The sequence below is a fragment of the Ursus arctos genome, unplaced genomic scaffold, assembly GCF_023065955.2.
Source record: "Ursus arctos isolate Adak ecotype North America unplaced genomic scaffold, UrsArc2.0 scaffold_16, whole genome shotgun sequence".
Lineage (NCBI taxonomy): Eukaryota > Metazoa > Chordata > Mammalia > Carnivora > Ursidae > Ursus > Ursus arctos.
Window position 1 is genome coordinate 22,741,925 of NW_026622830.1, and position 23,179 is coordinate 22,765,103.

Below are 23,179 nucleotides of genomic sequence, written 5' to 3' on the forward strand. Positions count from 1 at the left end.
TGGGGCTGAATAACAAGAGTTTATTAGAATCTATGAAAAGTTCCAGGCATGGAAAATTTTGAATTAACAGAATTTGAGAGACCTCAAACCTACTCATTGGCCCACCTCAGCAGCTTTCTCTAAGCTGGGTATAGGCAGAAAGAAGAAAAAAATGCCTTTAACACACTCCGACTACTCAAAGACTTTTGTTTTATTATAGTACATGAGCTGGGACTGATGGGAAGGGGTAGCTGTACTGGGCAACCACTGCCCTGATTAGCATCGGATGCCCATCCCGATGGCCATGAATGTGCCAAATGTGCCGCCACTCTGCATCATGGTTTTCCCGATGCCGCCCATCAGCTCCCGACCCCGCATTCCGATCCTAAGAGAGGAGGAAACGAAGATGGGGCCAACTGGGAACAAAAATACAAGAAACGGCATTAACTGCCCTTTTCCAATTTGTTTTCATAGTAAATCAAGCACTCTTGAAGTCTGCCAAGACTATCTCTTCCCACCTGAGGTGGGTAATGATTAGGAAAACGATGCGTCAGGGTCTCTAGGGGTATTCTGATGAATATCCTATGATCTGCCTTCAGTTTGTGGGAGGCAACTGATGTACGCAGAGAAACTAGTTTTTTGTTTTGCTTTTGCCTCCGGGATAGATAGACCCACACACGCGCGCGCATACGCTCCAATAAAGAGATCTGATGGTTTCCTGGTGGTAAAGCAATGATTGTGGAGTCAGATCTGTGTTCATGCCCCAGCTCTGCAATTTACAGGCTGTGCTAACTGTAAAATGGGGGGTCATAACCACGGGACTGTTGTGAGAACACATGCAGCATTTAGAACAGTGATTCACACTGAGTAAGTGCTCAGTAAATGGTAACTTACACTAGGAAAATGAGAAGAATAATCTCTCCTACATGTGAAAACCTAGGGTGTAGGTGTAGAGTTTATCTGCTCCGTATCTATATCCTGTTTGCAGTGCAGTAAAATTGCTCAACTTTGTTCCACTATGCGCAACTGGAAATAAAAATAACCGCAGCGACGGAAGCAACCACCATTTACTGAGCACTTAATATATACCACATTCTGTTCTAAGTGTGCTCTGACTTGATCCTTAAACTCTATGAGGCAGATGTTACTGACCTCTTTCTACACTGAAGGAAACCCAGACTCCAGCGTGCTTAAGGTTACAGAAGTAGATTTTCTGACTTTCAGTTTGAGTCAGAACTCGTATTCTCAAGCGCCGAGGCTTCCAACCTTTCCTTCCAGACTGAAGGTGAGTAGGAAATCAGTCTCGCTCGTTAAAGGACAGTGAGAGAATTGAAACTAAGTAGGCTCTATCCAGGCTGCCGGCCAAGTGGCGCGGGACAGGAAGGTCCGGCAGTCCCGCCCAAAGATCGCCACCCGCGCCCCTCACCTGAGACAGGAAAAGGTGCCGAAGAGCGCCCCGGCCGCCATGCCTACTGCGCAGCCCATCACAAAGCCCATCTTCACGCGGTCGAAGCAGCTCGGCTGCGACTGTCCGTAGGGCCCCACGGCCACCGGCATCTGCGGGGTTCGAAGGTTAGGGGAGTATGGGCCTAGCCGCCTCCCCCAGTCGGGCAGGGCCGGGAGGAGGAGGGGTGGGGAGCTGATCCAAGGATTCGGGCAAGTCCAGGGAGGGAAATAAGCGCGTAGCCCCACTCCATCACCCTCTTAGCGTTCGGGTCCCCGCGCCGCGGTACCCCCCACCTCACCTCGTTCTCGGCTTCGGTCGCTCAGCTCTACGTTTCACACTCAACGCGAGGCGGAGCGCGTCCGTGGCCGGAGGAATTATTTCCGGGGCGCGGAGCAGAACTTCCGGGAGCGCGTAGCTGAGGACTGTCGCCGCTTCGGGCGGGGGGCTCTGCCTACGGGACCATGCTGCTGCGAACCGCTTGGAGGCGGGCGGCCGCGGCTGTGCCCGTCGCTCCGGGGCCCAAGTCCGAGGCGCCCACTCGGGGGCTGCGCCTGCGCGGTACGCTCCGGGTCCCGCTCGCCGCCACCGTCCCTGCAGGCGCGGACCTTCCCCCTTCCCGTGGCGACGCACCTGAACATTACAGAGCCTCCCTCTTTCGCCGGTTACCCAGACCCCCGACCCTGCATTCTGGCTGCACCCCTCAAACTTCCTCAGGCCCGCCCTCAGACCGGTTGACTTCGCCGCGTCGCCCTTCAGATCCTCCCCCACAGGCCGTCGGATCCTTGGAAGCTCGATCGACCTTCAAACCCCTCCTGGCCAACTTTAAGAGATGCTGGTCGTCCACCCAGTAATCTTTGATGGAGATCTTACTCTGTCTCCTCAGTCCTTGTAAATGGCTTTGCCCTTTCAGATCCCTCCCCGCTCCCAAAAAGCAGTTTGAATATTGTCCCAACATCCCCCTCCAAGATCATGGTCTTTCTCCCTTCCTTTACAGTTTGTTTAAGTTCTCTGATGTTTTGTTTTCTTTTCCATTGCGCTTCAACCCCAGCATGCTTTCAGCTCATCTCCCCTCCGTCCGGCTTTCACCTTCTGCTGTCTTGGATACCTTGTGTACATAGGTTTTCTCACGCTTGGCCACTCCATACCTTATAAAAAAAATTTTTTTTTTTATTTTGTCAGTTGCAGACCATGCTCCCCAGTCTGCTGTTCCCTCAGATACAGCCACTGCTCCACAGGCGGAGTCAGTGCTGCGACCTCTGTATATGGATGTGCAAGCTACAACTCCTCTGGTAAGGATGGAGGGACAGCTTTCCCCAAGGCTGTTTATAACAATTATATTGCAGAAATGACAATGCACAGAAATGACTGGATCCTGCAGAAGTGAGAGCCATTGCGAAGTTGTGGGAAAAGCTATGAGCCAGAAGTCAGGAGATTTAAGTTGTAATAAACTAGAAATGGCTCTACTACTTACTAGCTATTGACCTTGGTCAAATCACTTCAGTATAGGCACTATAGTAGGAATAAAAGCATAGGCTCTGGAATTAGCTGGATTGCTACTTACTATGTGAATTTAGGCAAGTATTAAATGCATTAAAAGATATAAAGCAGCCCTTTAAACAGAACCTGGCACATGATAAGCACTTCAATATTAGTGGAAGATTTCATCAACATGTGGACTCTTGTAGTCTCCTGGCCCTTGTAGATCACATCTCCTGGCAGGAATGGAAACGGCTGTCAGGACAAGGCAATGTTTGTAGATTACCTGAGGAGATGGTAGAATAATCATCTGGTAGAATGATTTAAGGTGGGTTGAGAGTGGGAGTATATTAGGCTGGTATTTGTTTAGTAACTGAGGGGATGGAGGAATGTTTGAGGCTCAATCTAGGCAGTGTCTGAAGGTTTGGGAGTGTGTTGAGGCAGGTTGGGCAGGTCTGAGGGGCTGGAGTGGGGCCTGAGTGATCTATGGATTCAAGGAGACTGATCTGTTCTGTTGTGCCCAGGACCCTCGGGTGCTTGATGCTATGCTCCCTTACCTAGTCAACTACTATGGGAACCCACACTCCCGGACACATGCTTATGGCTGGGAGAGCGAGGCAGCCATGGAACATGCTCGCCAGGTTAGTATAGAAGTCCCTAGAAGGTTCTGATGTCAGAGGTTCAGTGGACTGTGGGAGGCATTTTGTTGATAGCTCTGGGTGGAGGTGGAAGTGGTTTGGGGCTCTTTCAGGAAGAGATTTAGAGAGCAGGTCTTGGAGTCCCTCTGAAGGCATTTTATTAGTTTTTACATTTCCTAACTAAATGACCTTTGGAATGTTATCTAATTTCTCTAAGCCTCAGTTTCCACACATTGAAAATGGAGATTTTATTAGTTCCTATTCCTTAGGGTTTTTGTGTGGATTCAATGAGATACTGCTGATGATGTGTTTATTAACACAATGCTTATACATACTAAGAGCTCAATAAGTGCTTTTTATTTTATTATTATTATTTTTAAGTAGGTTCCACACCCAGCATGAAGCCTGACGGGGGGCTTGAATTCATGACCCTGAGATGAAGACCTGAGCTGAGATCTAGACTCAGTTGCTTAACTGTCTGAGCCACTCAGGCGCCCCTTTTTAAAAAGCCAGTATTGGGGTGCCTGGGTGGCTAAGTCGTTAAGCGTCTGCCTTCAGCTCAGGGCGTGATCCTGGCGTTCTGGGATCAAGCCCCGCATCAGGCTCCTCCTCTGGGAGCCTGCTTCTTCCTCTCCCACTCCCCCTGCTTATGTTCCCGCTCTCCCTGGCTGTCTCTCTCTCTGTCAAATAAAGAAATAAAATCTTAAAAAAAAAAAAAAAAAAAAAAGCCAGTATCGTGGGGCACCTGGGTGGCTCAGTCGGTTGAACATCCAATTCGTGGTTTCAACTCTGGTCAGAATCTCAGGGTCCTGAGATGGTCCATGTTGGGCCCCACACTCAGCCATGCTCAGTGGGGAGTCTGCTTGAGATTCTCTCTCCCTCTTCCTCTGCTTCTCCACCCTCCCCCCTCACCCCCCACTCTCACCCACTCGCTTGTGTGCACGCACTCTCTCAAATAAATAAACAGATCTTAAATAAATAAATACATACATACATACATACATACATAAAAAGCCAACATTGGGGCTCAGTCAGTAGAGCATGTGACTCTTGATCTCAGGGTTGTGAGTTTGAGCCCTGTGCTGGGTGTAGAGATTACTTAAAAATAAAATCTTTGGGGAGCCTGGGTGGCTTTGTCAGTTAAGCCTCTGCCTTCTGCTTAGGTCATGATCCCAGGGTCCTACTTAGTGGGGAGACTGCTTCTCCCTCTCCCTCTGCCCCTATCCCTGCTTGTGTTCTCTCACTCTCTCAATTAAATAAATAAAATCTGTAAGAAAAATAAATAAAATCTTTAAAAATAAATATTATTATTATTATTATTATTATTATTATTATTATTATTTTGTATTAGACAGGGAAAGAGCCTCAGATCTGGGATGGAAGTGAATCTACCCATTGTCTGACCCTGGTGGGTGCAGAGCTTCTTCTTGGGCAGTTGATAGGATGCAGTGGAGCTTTTCTTGAACCAGAGCTCTGTCCCAGCTATGTCTGCAGTGGCATTCCTGCCTGGGGAGCTGATGCTATTTATCTCTGTTTCTTGATTTGCAGCAAGTAGCATCTCTGATTGGGGCTGATCCTCGTGAGATCATTTTCACTAGTGGCGCTACTGAATCTAACAACATAGCAATTAAGGTAAGAGAACCAGAGGACATATCTGGGCTTTCCTGACTTGGGAGATGGTGTCCTTCCATCATTTGGGCTCATATATGTATTTCCCAGCTACCCTCTCCTACCCTATTGTGAAAAAAGACACAGGCAAACATAGCTCTTTCTGATTTGTAGCTTCCTTCAACCCTCTGTGATCTACTCCATCTTAAATCTTCGTTCCTATTGAACTAAGTTCAGTGAGGTAGTTGGACATGAAAGGATGTGGCTCTTTAACCATTAACCACTGGTGTTTTGGATGGCAGCTACTTCAGGGAGTGGATAATGGTAACTCAACCCTTTTCCTCATCCTTTTTTTCTTTTAAGATTTTATTTTTTTAAGTAACTTCTCCATCCAATGTGGGTCTCCCACTCACAACCCCAAGATCAAGAGTCACATGCTCTACTGACTGAGCCAGCTAGGTGCCCTTTCACCATCCTTTTGATCTAATCACAGCGAAGTCCAAAATCCACTTGCAGTTGGGCTTGCTTCTCTGCTTCTGGTTACCACCTTCACCCTTATATACGTGATTTCAGGGCTGCCCTCCTCTCAGCCTTCCCTATTCTTTCTGATGAGATCTATTTGTAACAAGTTTTTCCTGTTTCTTTCTCTCTCTCTCTTTTTTTAAGGTTTATTTAAAAAAAAAAAAAAGATTTATTTATTTATTTTAGAGGTGGGGAGAGGCAGAGGGAGAGAAAGGCCCAAGTAGACTCCATGCTGAGCACAGAGCCCAGCATGGGGCTCGATCCCATGACTTGGAGATCATGACCTGAGCAGAAACCAAGAGTCCAACCAAGAGTACAATGTTTAACTGACTGTGCCACCCAGGCACCCCTTTTTAAAAATTTTTAATTTGTTAAATAAATAAATAATAATTATTATTATTATTTGAGAGAGAGCATGCATGAGTGGGGGTTGGTGAGGAAGGGCAGAGGAAGAGGAGAGAAAGACTCAAGCAGGTTCCATGCCCAGCGTGAAACCTGACGCAGGGCTCAGCCTCATGACTCTGAAATCATGACCTGAGCCAAAATCAAGAGTTGGATGCTTAACCAAGGGACGCCTGGGTGGCTCAGTCAGTTAAGTGGCTGACTCTTGATTTTGGCTCAGGTCACGATCTCGGAGTTCTCGAGTTGAACCCATGTCGGGCTCCCCACTCAGCGGGAAGTCTGCCTGAGGATTCTTTCTCTCCTTTTCCCTCTGCCTCTCCCTGCACTTGCTTGTGCTCGCGCTCACTCTCTAAAATAAATTAATAAATCTTAAAGAGTCGGATGCTTAATCTACTGAGCCACCCAGGCACCCCAGGATTTTATATTTTCAAGTAATCTCTACACCCAATGTAGGGCCTGAATTTATAACCCCAAGACCAAAAGTTGCATGCTCTACGACTGAGCCAGCCAGGTGCCCCTCCTGTTTCTTTAGATGTTCCCATTTTGAGGTATTGGTTGCTGTGCTTCTGCAGGTATTTACTGCATTGTGGTGTCTCTCCCGATCAGATGGGGGCCCCCAAAATGTGGGGTCAACCATTTGGGTCAAGGCTGGTGTCACAGGTGGTGAAAGGATTCACCTGAGGCAGAACAAAGGAGGTAGAAGTTTATTGAATACACAGTAGGGGAGTGGTGGGCAGGACAGCAAAGGAGAGATGGTCTGCACGAAGGCAGTGGGTGGGGGCTACTTTTTAAAGGGGAAGGTGAGGAGGTATGGGGATGGATGGAATTTTCCCTTTTTTGGCAACTGTGCCTGGTTGTAAGTAGTCCATTGTTTAGTTAGGGCCTGTGGTTATTTTGAGGTGGGTCTCCTGATGTCTGTTTTCAGCAAGGAAGTCACTCTGGGCCCTTTTACCTTGATCAAGTCTCCATTGCTCAAGCCTGTTGTCTAAAAGCAACCTCTACGTTCATCACCCATTCTGAGATCAGTCACTCTATCTTTGGGTCTTTGGTGCTAACAAAAATAAAATTCCACTCTCAGTAGTCATGCTGGTGTTTCATGCTCCTTAATCACATTGGACTGGGCCTGGTTGCCAGGACCACTTGTGTAAATACCAAGGCTCTGAGAAAGTGTGTACTTTTCTAGGTTCAACTGTCTCCACCCCCTCTCACCTTTGTCTCTCAACTGTGCTGCCAGTATTTGTTTTTCTGAGTTTAGACTGGGTGTAGGGGGCCTGGGAGGAGCTCCAGAGTCTTCGGCACTCTACTTGATTCTGTTAGCCGATTTTGTTAGCCAGAAGGTGTCCTACCTTTGGAATGCTGAAATCACAGAACCAGGGTGGAGATCCCTTCAAAAAATGGGGATGATTTCTGGAATGGGGAGCATTTTTAAAACTTTGAAAGTCTCTACTGTCCCCAAACCTAGAGGCAGGGATTACTAAGAATAGTTGTAACAGGGGCGCCTGGGTGGCTCAGTCGTTAAGCATCTGCCTTTGGCTCAGGACGTGATCCTGGATCCCTGGGATCGAGCCCCGCATCAGGCTCCTCCGCTGGGAGCCTGCTTCTTCCTCTCCCACTCCCCCTGCTTGTGCTCCCTCTCTCACTGGCTGTCTCTCTCTCTGTCAAATAAGTAAATAAAATCTTAAAAAAAAAAAAAAAAAGAATAGTTGTAACAGTTTTTCCCTTGGTCTCTTGAATGGGTAAATCTGTTGTTACAGGATTCAACACTGTGGGTAACTGAGATAGGAGAGAGTAGAAAGTGATAGGGAACTTTTTTTTTTTAAGTGAAATGAAAGTTTATTAAGTGAAAGTGAGAACAGAAAGGAAAGGAAAAAAGCTCTCTACAGTGAGAGGGGTCCTGAATGGGTTTCCCAGGGGTGGGGAACTTTTAAATGTTTTCCTTTTTATGTTCCTTATCCTCAAGAATGTACAGTTTTTATGTAGTTATAATTTTGGCCTAATTCATTTTATATTCTGCTTTTGTATTTTTTATTTTTATTTTCCAAGATTTTATTTATTTAGGGGCACCTGGGTGGCTCAGTGGGTTAAGTACTCGGCTCAGGTCATGATCCCAGGGTCCTGCTTCTCCCTCTCCCTCTGCCTGCCTGCTGCTCCCTTTGCTTATGCATTTTCTCTCTCTATCTCTCACTCTGTCAAATAAAAAAATGAAGTCTTTAAAAAAAAAAGATATTTATTTACTTGAGAGAGAGCGAGCGAGCACAAGTGGAGGACAGAGGCAGAGAGAGAGGGAGATACAAACTCCCCACTGAACAGTGAGCCCTACACAGGGCTCGATCCCAGGACCCCAGGACCATGACCCGAGCTTAACCAATTGAGCCACCCAGATGCCCCTATATTCTTTTTTTTTTATTTAAAGATTTTATTTATTTATTAGAGAGGATGATCAGTGGGGAGGGGCAGAAGGAGAGAGAGGGAGAGAAGCAGACTCCCTGCTGAGCAGGAAGCCTGCTGCAGGGTTTGATCCCAGGACCTGGAGATCGTGACCTGAACTGAAGGCAGATGCTTAACCATCTGAGCCACCCAGGTACCCCTATATTCTGCTTTTTAAAAGATTTTATTTATTTGAGAGAGAGAGTGAGCAGGTAGGGAGCAGAGGGGGAGGGAGAGTGAGGGGAAAGAATCTCCAGCAGATTCCACACTAAGAATGTGGAGCCCATCAGGGGTTGGATCCCAGTACCCTGAGATCATGACCTGAGCTGAAACCAAGAGTTAGACACTTAACTGACTGAGCCATCCAGGCGCCCCTATATTCTGCTTTTAATGTAGTACTCTGTTATAAGCTTGTGGGGGGATTTGGGTTGTGTGGTTTTTTTTGTTTGTTTGTTTGTTTGTTTGTTTGTTTTTAAGTAGGCTCCACACTGGGTGTGGAGGCCCACGTGGGGCTTGACTCATGACCCTGAGATTGAGACCTGAGCTGAGATCAAGAGTTGGAGGCTTAACTGACTGAGCCACCCAGGTGCCCCACCACATTTTATTTCTTTTTTTTCTTTTTAAAATTTTTTTAAAAAGATTTTATTTATTTATTTATTTGAGACAGAGAGAGACAGCACAAGCTGGGAGGAGGGGCAGAGGGAGAGGGAGAAGCCAACTCCCCACTGAGCAGGGAGCCCCACGTGGGGCTTGTCCCAGGACCCTGAGATCATGATCTGAGCCAAAATCAGATGCTTTTTTTTTTTTTTAAGATTTTATTTATTTATTTGACAGAGATAGAGACAGCCAGCGAGAGAGGGAGCACAAGCAGGGGGAGTGGGAGAGGAAGAAGCAGGCTCATAGCGGAGGAGCCTGATGTGGGGCTCGATCCCATAACGCTGGGATCACGCCCTGAGCCGAAGGCAGACGCCTAACCGCTGTGCCACCCAGGTGCCCCTTAAGACATCTTTCTAAATGATTTTCTGAAGAGATTATAGCATAATTACTTCCATCAGCAAGTAATGAGTGTATGAGTTTCACTTCTACACTGGCAGCTTTGGGTATCAGTGTTGCCATATTTGCATGTTTTACTAGTAAGTGGAAATAAAGAGAGAGGCTGTAATTTTCTAGGATGCAAGGATAGATACGTTCCCTGTTTTCTACCTGTGGTATCATAAAAAATATATTTTTTTATATAAAAAAATTCCTGGCACAGAGCCTCAAAAATCCTTGGGTTTCATGAATAACAGAAATATCTTTTGTTTTTCATAATAAACCTCTTTGGGCCATACCTGAGTTTATGGTAATGTAGTGACTCATGGTGGACTCTTAGTTGCAAGGGACTGGCTGGCTGCTGCAGAAGAACAAAGCATGTGATCAGAGGGTTGGAACTTTCAGCCCTACTTCCCTCAGGGCAGGAGAGGGGAACTGGAGCTTGAGCTCAGTCCTGTGGCCAGTGATTTAATCGGTCATACCTTGGTCATGAAATCCCCATAAAAACTCGACCGTAAGGCTAAGAAGATCTTCCAGGTTGGTGAACTCACGGGTGTGCTGGGCAGGTGGCATACCTAGATTCACAAAGACAGGGCATGGAAACTTTGTGCCCATCCTTTCCTCAGGCCTCACCCTATGCATCTCTTCCATTTGGCTGTTCCTGAATTTTATCCTTTATAACAGAACTGTAATAGTGTAGTGCTTTCAGCGAGTTCTGAGCATCATTTGGCTGAATTATTTAATTTGTAGCCAGCTGGGCAAAAGTACTAGAGGCTAACTTGTGACACCTGGGCCTTGTGGCTGACATCTGAAGTGGGCTTAGTCTTGTGGGACTGAGCCCCTTAATCTGTGGAATTTGTACTAACTAAGGGTAGTTAGTGTCAGAATTCAGTTGAATTGTAAGACATACACAGTTGGTGTCACAGAAATGATGGTGGAGCATACACCTCTTTCCCGCTTTTTCTTTCAAGTGGGATTGAAGTCCTTTCTGTTTCTCTGAGTATACCTTCCTTCCTTCCACCACCACTAATTTCTAGGGGGTGGCCAGGTTCTACAAGTCACGGAAGAAGCACTTGATCACCACTCAGACAGAGCACAAATGTGTTTTGGACTCCTGCCGTTCACTGGAAGCTGAGGGCTTTCAGGTCACATACCTCCCGGTGAAGAAGAGTGGGATCATCGACCTGAAGGTAGGAGTGGCTGCTGTCAGGAGGGGCAAAGCAGGAGGAGCTTGGCTTCAGCCTGTAAATCTGTCTTCAGCCTCAGCTGGAGCTTGAAGGACTGGATCTAATGGTGAGGGCGAGCTTAGAGAAATAGGCCTGGGAGAGAAACTGAGCATATGTTCCCCTTGAGTGTGTACTATCTTCTTTTTCTCTGGAGGAGTTCTCAGCTTTGTCAGTGCTTCCTGGTTTGTCTGAGGACCACTGGGTGTGTGTGCAGGATGCCAGGGACTCAACACTCACCATGGGAAAGCTCTGGCCTCCTCCCTTGTACTGATGTTTCTCATCCCTCTTAAGAGGAGGTGTAGTTTTTGTGAAGAATGTTTCCCTTTATGGCCCATATCCTTATATGTACATTTTGGGTAGTGAATTCACTCATCTCATTAACCAGGTTTTGGATACCAGCATCCCTAGTCAAATCCTAAGATGCAGTTTGTAGACGGAGCCCTGTCATTTGCAAGTAGAGAGAGTTTTACTTTGTTTCCAACCTGGATGCCTTTTTTTTTTTCCTTGCCCAATTGCCTGGCAAGAACTTCTAGTACAAAGTTGAATAGAAGTGGTGAGAACAGACACCCTCGTTTTGTTCCTGGTCTTGGGTAAAAGCTTTCCCCATTAAGTATGATGTAAATTGTGGATTTTTTTTTTTTTAAGATTTTATTTATTTATTTGACAGACATCCAGCGAGAGAGGGAACACAAGCAGGGGGAGTGGGAGAGGAAGAAGCAGGCTCCCAGCAGAGGAGCCTGATGTGGGGCTCGATCCCAGATCGCCGGGATCACGCCCTGAGCCGAAGGCAGACGCTTAACGATTGCGCCACCCAGGCGCCCCTAAATTGTGGATTTTTTATAGCCATTCTTGCATAAATGTCCTTTATTAGATTGAAGAAGTTCTCCTCCAAGTCTGTTTTTGTTTTTTGCTTTTTTGTTTTTGGTTATCATGAATGCATTTTGGTTTTATCAGTTGATTTTTGTGTGTTTATTGAGGTAGTCATGTGGTTTATTACATGTATACAGTGGTGTTATACATTGATTGATAGGTTGCTGGATTTGGTTTGCTAGTGCTGTTTTGTTTTGTTTGTTTGTTTTTTAAAGATTTTATTTATTTAAGAGAGAGATAGCAAGAGCTGGTGGGAGAAGGAGAAGCAGAGAGCCCGATGTGGGACTCGATCCCAGGGTCCTGGGATCATGCCCTGAGCTGAAGGCAAACATTGAAATGACTGAGCCACCCAGGTGCCCCAGTCTGCTAGTGTTTTGTTAAGGATTTTTGTGTCTATAGTCATCAGGGATCCTGATCTGTAGTTTTCTTGTGATATCTTTGTCTGGTTTTGATACCAGGGTAATACTGGTCTCAGAATAGACATGGTAGTTGTCACCTAGTGTCCCAGTATTGTTGATCACTGTGCCCCTTCATAAAACCCTCCGGTTCAGCCACACTGCCTTCACATCTCCCTGATCGGCCGTGACCAATCCTGCTGTGGGCCTGTTCTCACATAGCCCCTCACCCTTGATGTCTTCTCCTTTTCTTTGCACTTTCCTTAATTCTTTCCCTCTTTTAACCACTTAGCTCAAGTTCAGCTCTTTGCTGATATCTTTTTGACTGCCCTCACCCCTATTAATATCTTTTTTTCTCTAAATTCCTTAATGGCTTTTTACTGCTGTGCTCTGTTGTATGTTTATGTCTATCTCTCCACTAAGTTAAGTCTCTTGACTACTAAGAGCATGTATTTTCTGGCTTTTTATTTCTCATAATACTTACCATGTGCTTTTCTTTCACCATAATAAATAGTATTTTTTATGCCATAGTGCTTGGCTCTAGGAATAGCGGGAGGAACAAGACAAGCTTAGTTCCTGCCTTCAGGGAGCATACATTCTAGTGAAGGGGACAGTTAACATATAAACAAACATATAAATGAAGTAGTTACAAATTGGGATAAATGCTATGAAAGATGCAAACAAGAAGCTGAGAGAAACATGACATTGAGCCCCTCTAACAGACCAGTGTCCGGGAAAGTAAGATGTAGGGAGGCTGATTAATAATTCTGTTAAGAGAAACGTTTTAGTCCAATGAGGTCCCTACCTCAGTGTTGTCACCAATAACCTTGTTTTTTGCTACTTACTTTGTTGTTTGCAGCTTACTCTGACAACCTTACGTAGGAAAGCTTCTCTCTCTCTTTTTTTATTAAATTTTTAAATAATTGTAGATTCACATGTGGTTGTGAGAAATAGTACAGAGAGATCTCATGTACCCTTTACCCACTTCTCCCATGATAATATCTTGCAAAAGTATAGTACAATATCACAACCAGGGTATTGATATTGACACAGTCAGTCTTGTTCTCATTTCCCCAGTTTTACTTGTACTCACTCATCATGTGTAGGTTTGTGTAACTACCACCACCATCAAATTAGTTTCATCACCATAGTGATGCTTCATGTTGTTCTTTTAAAACCACTAATTTGATCTCCATTTCTTTAATTTTGTCATTTCACCAATGTAATATAAATGGAATCATAAACCTTTTGGTTTATGGTGAGTAACCTTTTGGGACTAGCTTTTTTCACTTAGCATAAGTCTTTGGCAAGTCATTTAGGTTGTTACATGTCTCAGTAGTTTGTTCTTTCTATTGCTGAGTTGTAGTCCATGTGGTGGAAGTCCCGCAGTTTAACCATTCACCTGTTGAATGACCTCTGGATTGTTTCTAGGTTTTGGCAGTTATGACAAAAGCTGCTGTGAACATTAATGTATAGGTTTTTTGTGTGAATCTGTTTTCATTTCCCTGAGATAAATGCCCAACAGTGCAATTACTCGGCCATATGGTAATTTCATGTTTAGTTTAGTAAGAGACAAAAACTGCTAAACCATTTTCCAGTGTGGCTGTGCCATTTTACGTTCCTGCTAGTAGTAATAACCAAGTGTGTGAATGATGCAGTTTCTCTGAACCCTTGCCAGCATTTTGTGTTGTCACTATTTTTATTTTAACCATTCTGATAAGTGGGTGGTGAAAGGCCCCTTTCCAAGACTAAGCTTGCCTACATTATGAGTTAGGGAGGACTTTGTTGGTACTATATAGTCTCCTTGCTCCTGATACTCTTAGGAACTAGAGGCTGCCATCCAGCCAGATACCAGCCTGGTCTCAGTCATGACTGTGAACAATGAGATTGGAGTGAAGCAGCCCATTGCAGAAATAGGTGAGTACTATGGGTGGCCTTGATGCTTGTCCACCACTGGGATCCATATGAGGAGAAAGAGTGGTCTGGGAGGGAGATCTAGGGAAAGGGAGTTTCAGTTCCTTGTTCAAAGGCCTATTGTGTATGGCATAGCAGTATTTGAATCCAGGTCTAGTGTTCTTTCTGTTATTTTCATTTAACTGCAGTTGCTGCCCAAAACAAAACACCATCCCTTTTTCTCTTCCTCTTTCACCTTTGTCACTTTAGTAGATCTCTTTATTATGCTCACTTGGAGCAGGAGAGTCACCCTGTAACTTCTAAGGCACATTAGCAAATAGTTCTGCTAATCTTTGCTTCCTTTAAATTAAGAAGGATATAAAAGTTCATCTGATATATCGAAAGGCCTGCGTTAACGAGGTAATAGTTTTACACCTATCAGGGTTGTTTTGATTTGGTGATTTGTATGTGCCCTTACTTTTTCTAGTCAAGGAAGCTAGCTGAGAATGACAGAGAGAGTGGGAGGGAGAGAGGGGAAGAGAGAGGAAGAGAGAGAGCGAGAAGTTATTTACTATATGGCTGGAGGCTAATGCCAGATGCAGTTTTGCCTTAGAACTCATGGTACATTGTCGGGTCACTGTCAGGTGACTTCCCAATATTGTGGTATGATTCTTCCCTTCTGTTGTTTCCTCAGGGCGGATTTGCAGTTCCAGAAAGGTATATTTCCATACCGATGCAGCCCAGGCTGTTGGAAAAATCCCACTTGACGTCAATGACATGAAAATTGATCTCATGAGCATCAGTGGTCATAAAATCTATGGTCCCAAAGGTACCAGCTTCTCCTAGAGTTCCTTCTCTCAGATCTCCCAGTAAACTCTTTGACAGATGTTCCTTGAACTCATTTCAGACTCCCATTGTTCTCAGAGGATGTTGTACATTCATAGTGTTTGCAGAATGCAGGTGTCCTTTAGCAATAACCAAAAACACTTGCCTATTTGTAGACTCTTGCCCTTAACTGTATATAGCAGTCCATTGTTCCATGGTCTCTTTAGAAAATCCTTAGAAAGCAAGTAGAGGTTTATTTGGTTGAGGAACAAAGGGTTTTGTCAAATGAAATTTAGCTAGATAAGTTCAGCTATCTTGTCTGCCCCACTGTGATATTTAGAACAATGTTCTTTGAATCCTTCATTACCTGTGTCTTTCTGTAGCCTAGGGGAAGATTGGGCTTTTACATCTCTCTCTTTTTTTTTTTTTAAGATTTTATTTATTTATTTGACAGAGAGACAGCCAGCAAGAGAGGGAACACAAGCAGGGGGAGTGGGAGAGGAAGAAGCAGGCTCATAGCGGAGGAGCCTGATGTGGGGCTCGATCCCGAAACTCCGGGATCACGCCCTGAGCCGAAGGCAGACGCTTAACCGCTGTGCCACCCAGGCACCCCTGGGCTTTTACATCTCTTGGTCTTTATGCCTAGATTTAATGTGTTCCGGTTAGTCTCTCAAGGATACTTGTCTGTTCCCTATGGTCCTGTTGGCCCAGGAATTTTTCCTCGCTAGAATTCTTTTCACTCCAATCTTGTTTTCTATTTTATGAAGGTAGCCATAAAACTCCTCTGTCTCTGGGGTGAGGGCCTGTGAGGGCTGGTAATGCCGGTACACTTTCTGTGTTAGCAGGGTATGTCCTTGGGGTATACACCCTGAGGAAAAAGCTGTGATAGCTACTGGAAACGTGTAAGATGGCTTCTTCTCAAGGCTTCCAGAGGTTATAGAGTGTTTCTGTGAGCTATTATTATAAAAAACCCAATAAGCATTCTATCTTTAATTAAAACATTGCTTTATTGGCTTTTATTGTAGGTATATATATTTTGACAAATCCAATTGAGCAGAATTTCTGATCAGGATTTAAATGTGTGTAGGTATCTCTCACTATCCAGACTCCTGCTTTCTGAAATCAGGATCTCAGTGGATTTAGATAACATGGTGTCCTTCACTATCCAGACATGGGGTCAGAGCATGTGCTCTCTGAACTTGGGAGCTGCAGAGATTCACATAGTGAGGATACTTAAATTTGATGAGGACATGAAATATGTCTTAATTGAGTATAGTTTGTTACATAAATTATTTCAATATTGGGGTCCTTTGTAATAAATTTGGGGAGTACTGCCTCAGGTTTGGTAGTGCCTACAGTCTCTGCCTAAGAAGTTGTTCTGTGTGGAAGAAGATGAGCTTTACCGAGTGGCCACTCTGTTTAAAACCTGTGACTACTTTGCGAATATCTTTGCACATTCATGCTCATATTTTGCCATGAAATTCCTATAAGTTGGTTTGCCAAGTCTTAAGTTATATACATTTTTTTTAAAAGATTTTATTTATTTATTTATATTTATTTGAAAGAAAGAGTGAGCGAGAGAGAGTGCACAAGCAGGGGGAGGAACAGAGGGAGAGGGAGATAATCTCCAGCTGACTCCTTGCTGAGCACAGAGCCTGACATGGGGCTCAATCCCACAACCCTGAGACCATGACCCGAGCTGAAACCAAGAGTCAGACACTCATCCGACTGAGTCACTAGGCGCCCCTTAAGTTATATACATTTTTAAGCTTTGGTACGCTTTGGGAGATTGTGCTAATTTTTTAATTCCACTCTGATCTTTCTCTGTTTTTTCCTCAGAGGTTTTTGTTTTTTGTGTTTTGCTTTTTTTAAAGATTTTATTTTTATGTACTCTCTACACCCAACGTGTGGCTCGAATTTACAAACCCGAGATTGAGAGTTTCATGTTCCACTGACTGAACCATCCAGGCACTCGCCCCTTTTTAAAAAAAATATTCTGGAGGTGCCTGAGGTGACTCAGTCGGTTAAGCGTCTGCCTTCGGCTCGGGTCATGATCCCGGGGTCCTGGGATCAAGCCCCACATCGGGCTCTGTGCTCAGCAGGGAGCCTGCTTCTCCCTCTCGCTCTTCCCTCTGCTCTCTCTCTCTCTCAAATGAATAAATAAATCTTAAAAAAAATTTATTCTGTTTAGCCAAGGTAGTATATTTACATAGTTCCAAATTCGAAAGCTACAAAAAAGTACAAGGCCAGAAATTCTCTCACCTCTTTCTACCATTAATGTAGTTCTCTTCTGGGGGAGGATCTTTTTTGAATATTTTTCTAGAATTATTCTATGCCTTTACAAGCACAAATATATTTCCCCTCCTCCCCATCTGTTTTTATTCAAAAAATAGCATAGTGTACTCATTTTTCTGCATCTTCCTTTTTTCACCTAATGTATTTTTTTAAAGTAAAGTACAGATTATTCAGATTTCACTAGTTTTCTTGCGGTGTATCTTGGAGATTTTACAGGGGCAATACAGAAGGAGCTTCCTCTTTTTTTTATACACCAGCTTTGTATTTCATTGTGTGGACTGTATCATAATTTATTTGCCCATTCCCCTGATGATGAATATCTGAGTTGTTTCTGGTATTTTGCTCTTATGAATAATGATGCATTGCATGATGTCATTTCAGAAATGCATAGGGAGCCACTTTAAACCATTACTCCTAGTACTTACCTTCCTGATGTTGAATAATTTTTATAAACATTATGCTTTTACTGATGTTTCTCCTTTTCCTCCATTTTTTTATTTTGAAAAGTTTCAAGCTTAAGGAAAAGTTGAAAGAATATTTTGACCCCTTTCAAAAGTGATATTTTGTTTCATCTGCGTTTTTCTTTTTTTCTCTTTCGTAACAAACTTTGTTTCCCAGGGGTTGGTGCCATCTACATTCGCCGCCGGCCCCGTGTGCGTGTGGAGGCCCTGCAGAGTGGAGGGGGGCAGGAGCGGGGTATGCGGTCTGGGACAGTGCCCACACCCTTGGTGGTGGGGCTGGGGGCCGCATGTGAGGTGGCACAGCAAGAGATGGAGGTATGGGGAGAGCAGTTCCCTTCCTCAACTTCTTCCCCGTGCTGGGTCTCCTATTAGAGGCTTCTCAGCACAACTGAGTCAGACCTCCGCCGGAAGAGGAGGTTTAGGAAACCCATCGTTGTCCCAGTGCTCCTGGCATCTTGTTCTGAGGGAGGTGTTATGGGCCCCAAAATCCAGGTCCTTTCAGTAGTTATCGGCTCATTCATTTCTAGCTTATTGGAACCACGTGTCCAGTTACTGAACACCTTTGCATGCTGGGTGCTGTGCTCAGTGCTGGGCATACAGTGGTCTCCATGAATAACACAGGATGGTAGGCGGGTCTGATGCACAGTCACTTCTGAGCACAGGAACAGGGCTCTTCATTTTGTGTGTTTCTGAGCTGTTAATGGTCACTATGCTTAGTCCTTCCTTGCCTGCTCCTCAGTACGACCATAAGCGGATCTCAAAGTTAGCGGAACGGCTGACACAGAAGATAATGAGGAGCCTTCCAGATGTGGTGATGAATGGGGACCCTGAGCACCATTATCCAGGTGTGGACATGCCCTTTCTGTCCCCATTCTGGAAGAGCCCGAGACTTTGAACCTCCTCTCATAGTGATTCTCTCTCCAGGCTGTATCAACCTCTCCTTTGCATATGTGGAAGGGGAGAGTCTGCTGATGGCACTCAAGGATGTCGCCTTATCCTCAGGGAGGTGAGTTGGACTGGATAGACAGGAACTATGACAGGCCTCATTAGCCTGGCCTCTAAGTGGTGTAACAGATTATTAAGCTTCCTAGTGTGGAGATGACAGGCACAAGAGCTCTTGACTAAGTGTAAAGGTCATTTTGTAAGTGCTGGTTATTTAGCTGGCTTGGCACTGGCCGAAGTTTGCCGCCTTAAGAGGGCTTCCTGGGGTAGAATTTTGTGCCTTTTGTGGCCCCAGGAGATGCATGCATGTGTTCTAGTGTTATACTAGCAGTTCTGTTGCAGACCCCCAGAATTGAAGGATGCTCCAAAGGCCACCAAGGGTTTAGCTGCCATCTAGGCTGGTACTGATGGTGTGTTCAATCATAGAGGAGTGAGCACTTGGTTCTCTGCTGCTTCTGGTTGTCAGAACCAGCTCATGTGGTACCATGTTCTGTCATGCTTTGGTAATGTCCTTGCTTAAGGAGGATATCTTCCATAAGGGCCAGAGGAGCTAGGTTCACATTCCAGAAAATGCAGGCAGCATTAGGCCCTTTAGCTCTACCAGATTAGAATGTCTCTTTTATCTCTATGTAATGACTTCAGGGACCTGGGATGGGAGCAAGACCAGGGGTTTGTGGTTAAAAGCAGATGTTGATGATGAACTGAGCAAGGCTCCTTGTCTTTCTCCTCAGTGCCTGCACCTCTGCATCCCTGGAGCCCTCTTATGTCCTTCGAGCAATTGGCACTGATGAGGATTTAGCTCACTCTTCTATCAGGTCAGTCAGTTGAGCTGCAACTTATATGAAAAGCATCCTCTTTTGTATTATTCATCTCCTATTATAGTCTCCTCAGACTTGTTTTCCTTATCCCTTGATTCTTCTTGAAAGTTTCTAGAGCAGCGGTTCTCAGACTTCAGTGAGTATCACTTGGGAAGTTGTGAAGATTTCTGAGTCCCACACTCAGAGATTCTTTTTTTTTTTTTTTAAAGATTTTATTTATTTATTCAACAGAGAGAGAGACAGCCAGCGAGAGAGGGAACACAAGCAGGGGGAGTGGGAGAGGAAGAAGCAGGCTCATAGCGGAGGAGCCTGATGCGGGGCTCGATTCCAGAACGCCGGGATCACGCCCTGAGCCTCAGGCAGATGCTTAACTGCTGTGCCACCCAGGCGCCCCCCGCACTCAGAGATTCTGATTCACTAGAACTGGAGGAGGTATAGAAGACTTCTCTGGTGACTCTAATGTGGGTGATCCACAGACCCACATTCTGAAAAACTCTGGTTATGTTCTTTCCATGTCTTTTGTGGAATAGATACTCATTGAGTATTTGCTGAATGAATTTACCCTGGTGCCAGAGTTCAGATGTGGAGCTCTTCTCTTGTGCCTTTTTTCAGGTTTGGCATTGGCCGTTTCACTACAGAGGAGGAAGTGGATTACACAGTGGAGAAGTGCATTCACCATGTGAAGCGTCTTCGAGAAATGAGGTATGCACTATGCACCAGAGAGCCTTTGGAAGAAATTGTAGTGCTGGCTCCTCTCTTGTCCACAGGCTATGTGTTCACGCTGCCAGAAACTAGCCTTTCGAGAAAACTCGGATTTTAGGATTTAGAAGTTCTACAAAGTTGGGGCCCCTGGCTGGTTTAGTCGGTAGAGCATGTGATTCTTGATCTCGGGGTTGTGAGCTCAAGCCCCCCATTCGGCATGGAGCTTACTTTAAAAATAAATAAACAAACAAATAAATAAAAATAAAATAAAATAAAAAAATAAAAAAAAGTTCCACAAAGCCAGATAGTGGATCTCCTTGGCTACTTGTTTTCAGAATAGGACAAAGTGTTTTTAAAAACTAAAGAACTACATAAATTCAGATGTTTTTCATTATCATAGTATTAATATCAGTACAAAATTAGTGATTTGTATACTAAGTAGAGAAAACCTCCTTTTAAGATACGGATACTTAATTTGGGTTCTGTGGCTAGACTTCAGGAGGTACATGATAGCCCTGAAATTGTATGCTAAATATTGTGTTGTTTTGCATTTTCTTTGAAAGAAAGTTCATAGTTTTCATCAAATTCTCAAAAGTTTAAGAACTATTATTCCTGTGTTCTTTGTAAAGTTGCTTCATAAGCAAGGTCAAGAGATGCTTTATCAGCCAGCTGCCACCAGGGCCTCCCTTAGTAGCCATAGAGCTCCACTTCTTCCTGGGGACATTGAGGCCTCTGGATTTTTTCAGAGTCTGGCTCCATCCTGGTTAAATTCAATTTTCAGGATTCTCTTGGTCTAGTTATTGAGAGTGAGGAAGTTTGGATATATGCCCTTCTTCCCTTTATGAACTTTCCTAGGCCTTTCTGGGCTCTGATTTTCCTTCTCAGGGTCTAGTTGTATTGCTTAAATATCTACAGCTTGCTTAGTTTTCTTAGGCTCAAGATTCCTCGTTGGCTTGGCTTTTTGGTACTATCTGGCACACTCAAAGGGCATTTCTACTGATCATGCTGCAAAGCCTTATTTTTCTTATCTGTGGCTTCAGCATCTTCACCCTATTTCTTCTGGCCTTTATAAACTGAATTCAGCCTGGTCTCATTATCTCTCAGCTAAAGCTTTATAATGTGAGTCTATGACAATAAGTGACCTCTAAAGAGAAAGGACAGAAAGGAGATGGCTAACTTTAAGGAGCCATGGAAAATGTCATACATAGAAAGGCAGGCTCTGAATGCATGGCATAAGGAGAGGGATTAGCCAAGAACAGAATAAAACTGGGTAGAAGAAAATTAACTGGGGAAATCCAAACCAAAATTCCACAGTCATAATACCTTGAAGTAATACGTGGTCTGGGAATATTATCTAAGGCATTCAAGATGAAGGGAATCAGAACTTAATAGATTTATCAGCAGCAGTTCTTGTGTCAGATGGGATACTCAGGTCTAATATCCAAAAGATGCTTTGAATTGGAACCAAGAATGCCAACTCTGGGGAGATGAGGCTGGTAGGAATTGGTTAAGAGTGCTGCATATCTAGGTAATTTAGGGCTAAGCTCTAGACCTGAGAGGTAGAGCAAAACCCGGAAAGAAGTGTTGAAAAGTGGTCCATGTGTGATGGGGATGAGTAGAGAGGCTGAAACTTGCTGCTTACACAGGTTTCAAGGGTCTTGGTTCCACCAGGGAAACTGTGCCCATAGTCTCTCATGAATGGTTTGAGAGCTTCTTGAATGTGACCACAACCTGATGCCACTGGCTTGGCCCCACTGGTGCTGAGCCTGGGGTACTCAGTTATTATTTGTTGGCAGCTATGGAGAGGCTAGAGCTGACAAGGATTTAAAGAGGTCAGGGAGGGTGCCTGAGTGGCTTCAGTTGAAGCCACTTAAGCGTCTGCCTTCAACTTAGGTCACTATGCCAGGGTCCTGGGGTCGAGTCCCACATAGGGCTCCCTGCTCAGCGGGAAGTCTGCTTCTCCCTTTCCCCATCTCCCCTGCTCGTGCATTCTCTCTCTCTCAAATAAATAAAAATCTTAAAAAGAAAAAAAGAGAGAGAGAGCTGGGAAAGACTTGCTAACCACTATGTTGGGTCTGTCAGGGCAAGAAAGTGGAGAGACAAGAACGAATGGAGATAATTCAGGGCTCAGGGGTCAGAGACCAATGTCTGTTGTTTCCTATCTAAGCCCTTACTCACCCAATGTCTCTTTTCTTTGGCAGCCCTCTCTGGGAGATGGTGCAGGATGGCATTGACCTCAAGAGCATCAAGTGGACCCAACACTAGAAGAGTGGGCCTCTGACTTTGTGCCGACCTGGCTTCTCCTGTCTCACCAACCCATGCACATCTGGGTACCTTGTTATACCCAGTGGGTGTTTCATGTTCAAACCAGAATTGGTGTAGCCCAGTTGACTTCAGCATCAGCCCACCATCAGCCCAAGATAGAAACACAAGAAAATTATCTTTCCTGAGCCTCAGCTCCTTTGGTGGGGATCACTCACCATTTCTCTCCAGGAGTCCTTCTCTGGTCTTATGGTGAATGGATGTTCTTGGTGGGGAGAGCCAGAGAAACTGGAAGAAGGTTCTTTGTTCAGAGACCTCAGTGCTCTATGTGGACATTTTAATTGTTGCTTACTACTGCTCAGCAAGACTGATTCCTTCAGGAACAAGCGTAATCAACTACTATTTAATTTCTTCTTTGGCTCCAAAGCCCACCTCTTCATGTTGATTATAGACTGAGAGCAAGTTTCTTAGAAGGCTTGTCTCCTATTCTTGTCCCCCTTCATTTTTTTTTTTTGACCTAATGGAGCTAGAAATATCTATATGACTCCACCCACTACTCTAATAATTTATGTTTCTTTTTAAAAATTGTTAATTTTCAGATTAGAGAAATAAAATCACCTTCCTCTATTTAATTTGTGACTTTATGAAAGTCTCAGAGAAAATTCCAACCTGTGCTTGGGAATCAGGAGCAAACTACCACTCCACTTGATTCCCATAGATGACTTTTTAAGGAAGTGTTACATAAGCAAAAATGTGATTTCCAGCCATGGAAAAAACCAGAGATGAATGAGAAATGAAAAGGAGCTGGAAGAATAAAGGACCTGAGGTTAAAAGAAGCATAATGTGTTTGAGAAACCAATAGGCTAATATAGCCAGAGTAGTTTTTCCATTTGTGGGTCTGACTGTAGGTGAATAGTTACCAGGACTAAAAAAAAGAAAGAGAAAAAATAGAGTACATC

The 23,179-nt window shown here is 44.5% G+C and overlaps 2 protein-coding genes across 3 annotated transcripts; one reads left to right on the forward strand and one right to left on the reverse strand.

The window, feature by feature from the left end:
* Positions 1-172: 172 nt before the first annotated feature.
* On the reverse strand, positions 173-1,825 carry ROMO1 (reactive oxygen species modulator 1). Its single transcript, XM_026503407.4, has 3 exons — positions 1,725-1,825; positions 1,406-1,536; positions 173-364 (listed from the first exon to the last, which is right to left on the reverse strand). Exons 2-3 carry the CDS (start codon positions 1,534-1,536, stop codon positions 256-258), a joined length of 240 nt encoding a protein of 79 aa, XP_026359192.1. The 5' UTR covers positions 1,725-1,825; the 3' UTR covers positions 173-255.
* NFS1 (NFS1 cysteine desulfurase) lies at positions 1,803-22,847 on the forward strand. Of its 2 annotated transcripts, XM_026503405.4 has the most exons (13): positions 1,803-1,984; positions 2,606-2,715; positions 3,427-3,543; positions 5,089-5,172; positions 10,569-10,721; positions 13,846-13,939; positions 14,610-14,744; positions 17,654-17,811; positions 18,236-18,341; positions 18,421-18,502; positions 19,170-19,253; positions 19,869-19,958; positions 22,160-22,847. In XM_026503405.4, the coding sequence occupies exons 1-13, from the start codon at positions 1,888-1,890 to the stop codon at positions 22,221-22,223; spliced, it is 1,374 nt and encodes a 457-aa protein (XP_026359190.1). In that variant the 5' UTR covers positions 1,803-1,887; the 3' UTR covers positions 22,224-22,847. The 2 variants fall into 2 exon arrangements, with proteins under 2 accessions (XP_026359190.1, XP_026359191.1); XM_026503406.4 differs by lacking the exon at positions 5,089-5,172 and having other exon boundaries at positions 1,884-1,984.
* The last annotated feature ends 332 nt before the right edge of the window (positions 22,848-23,179 follow it).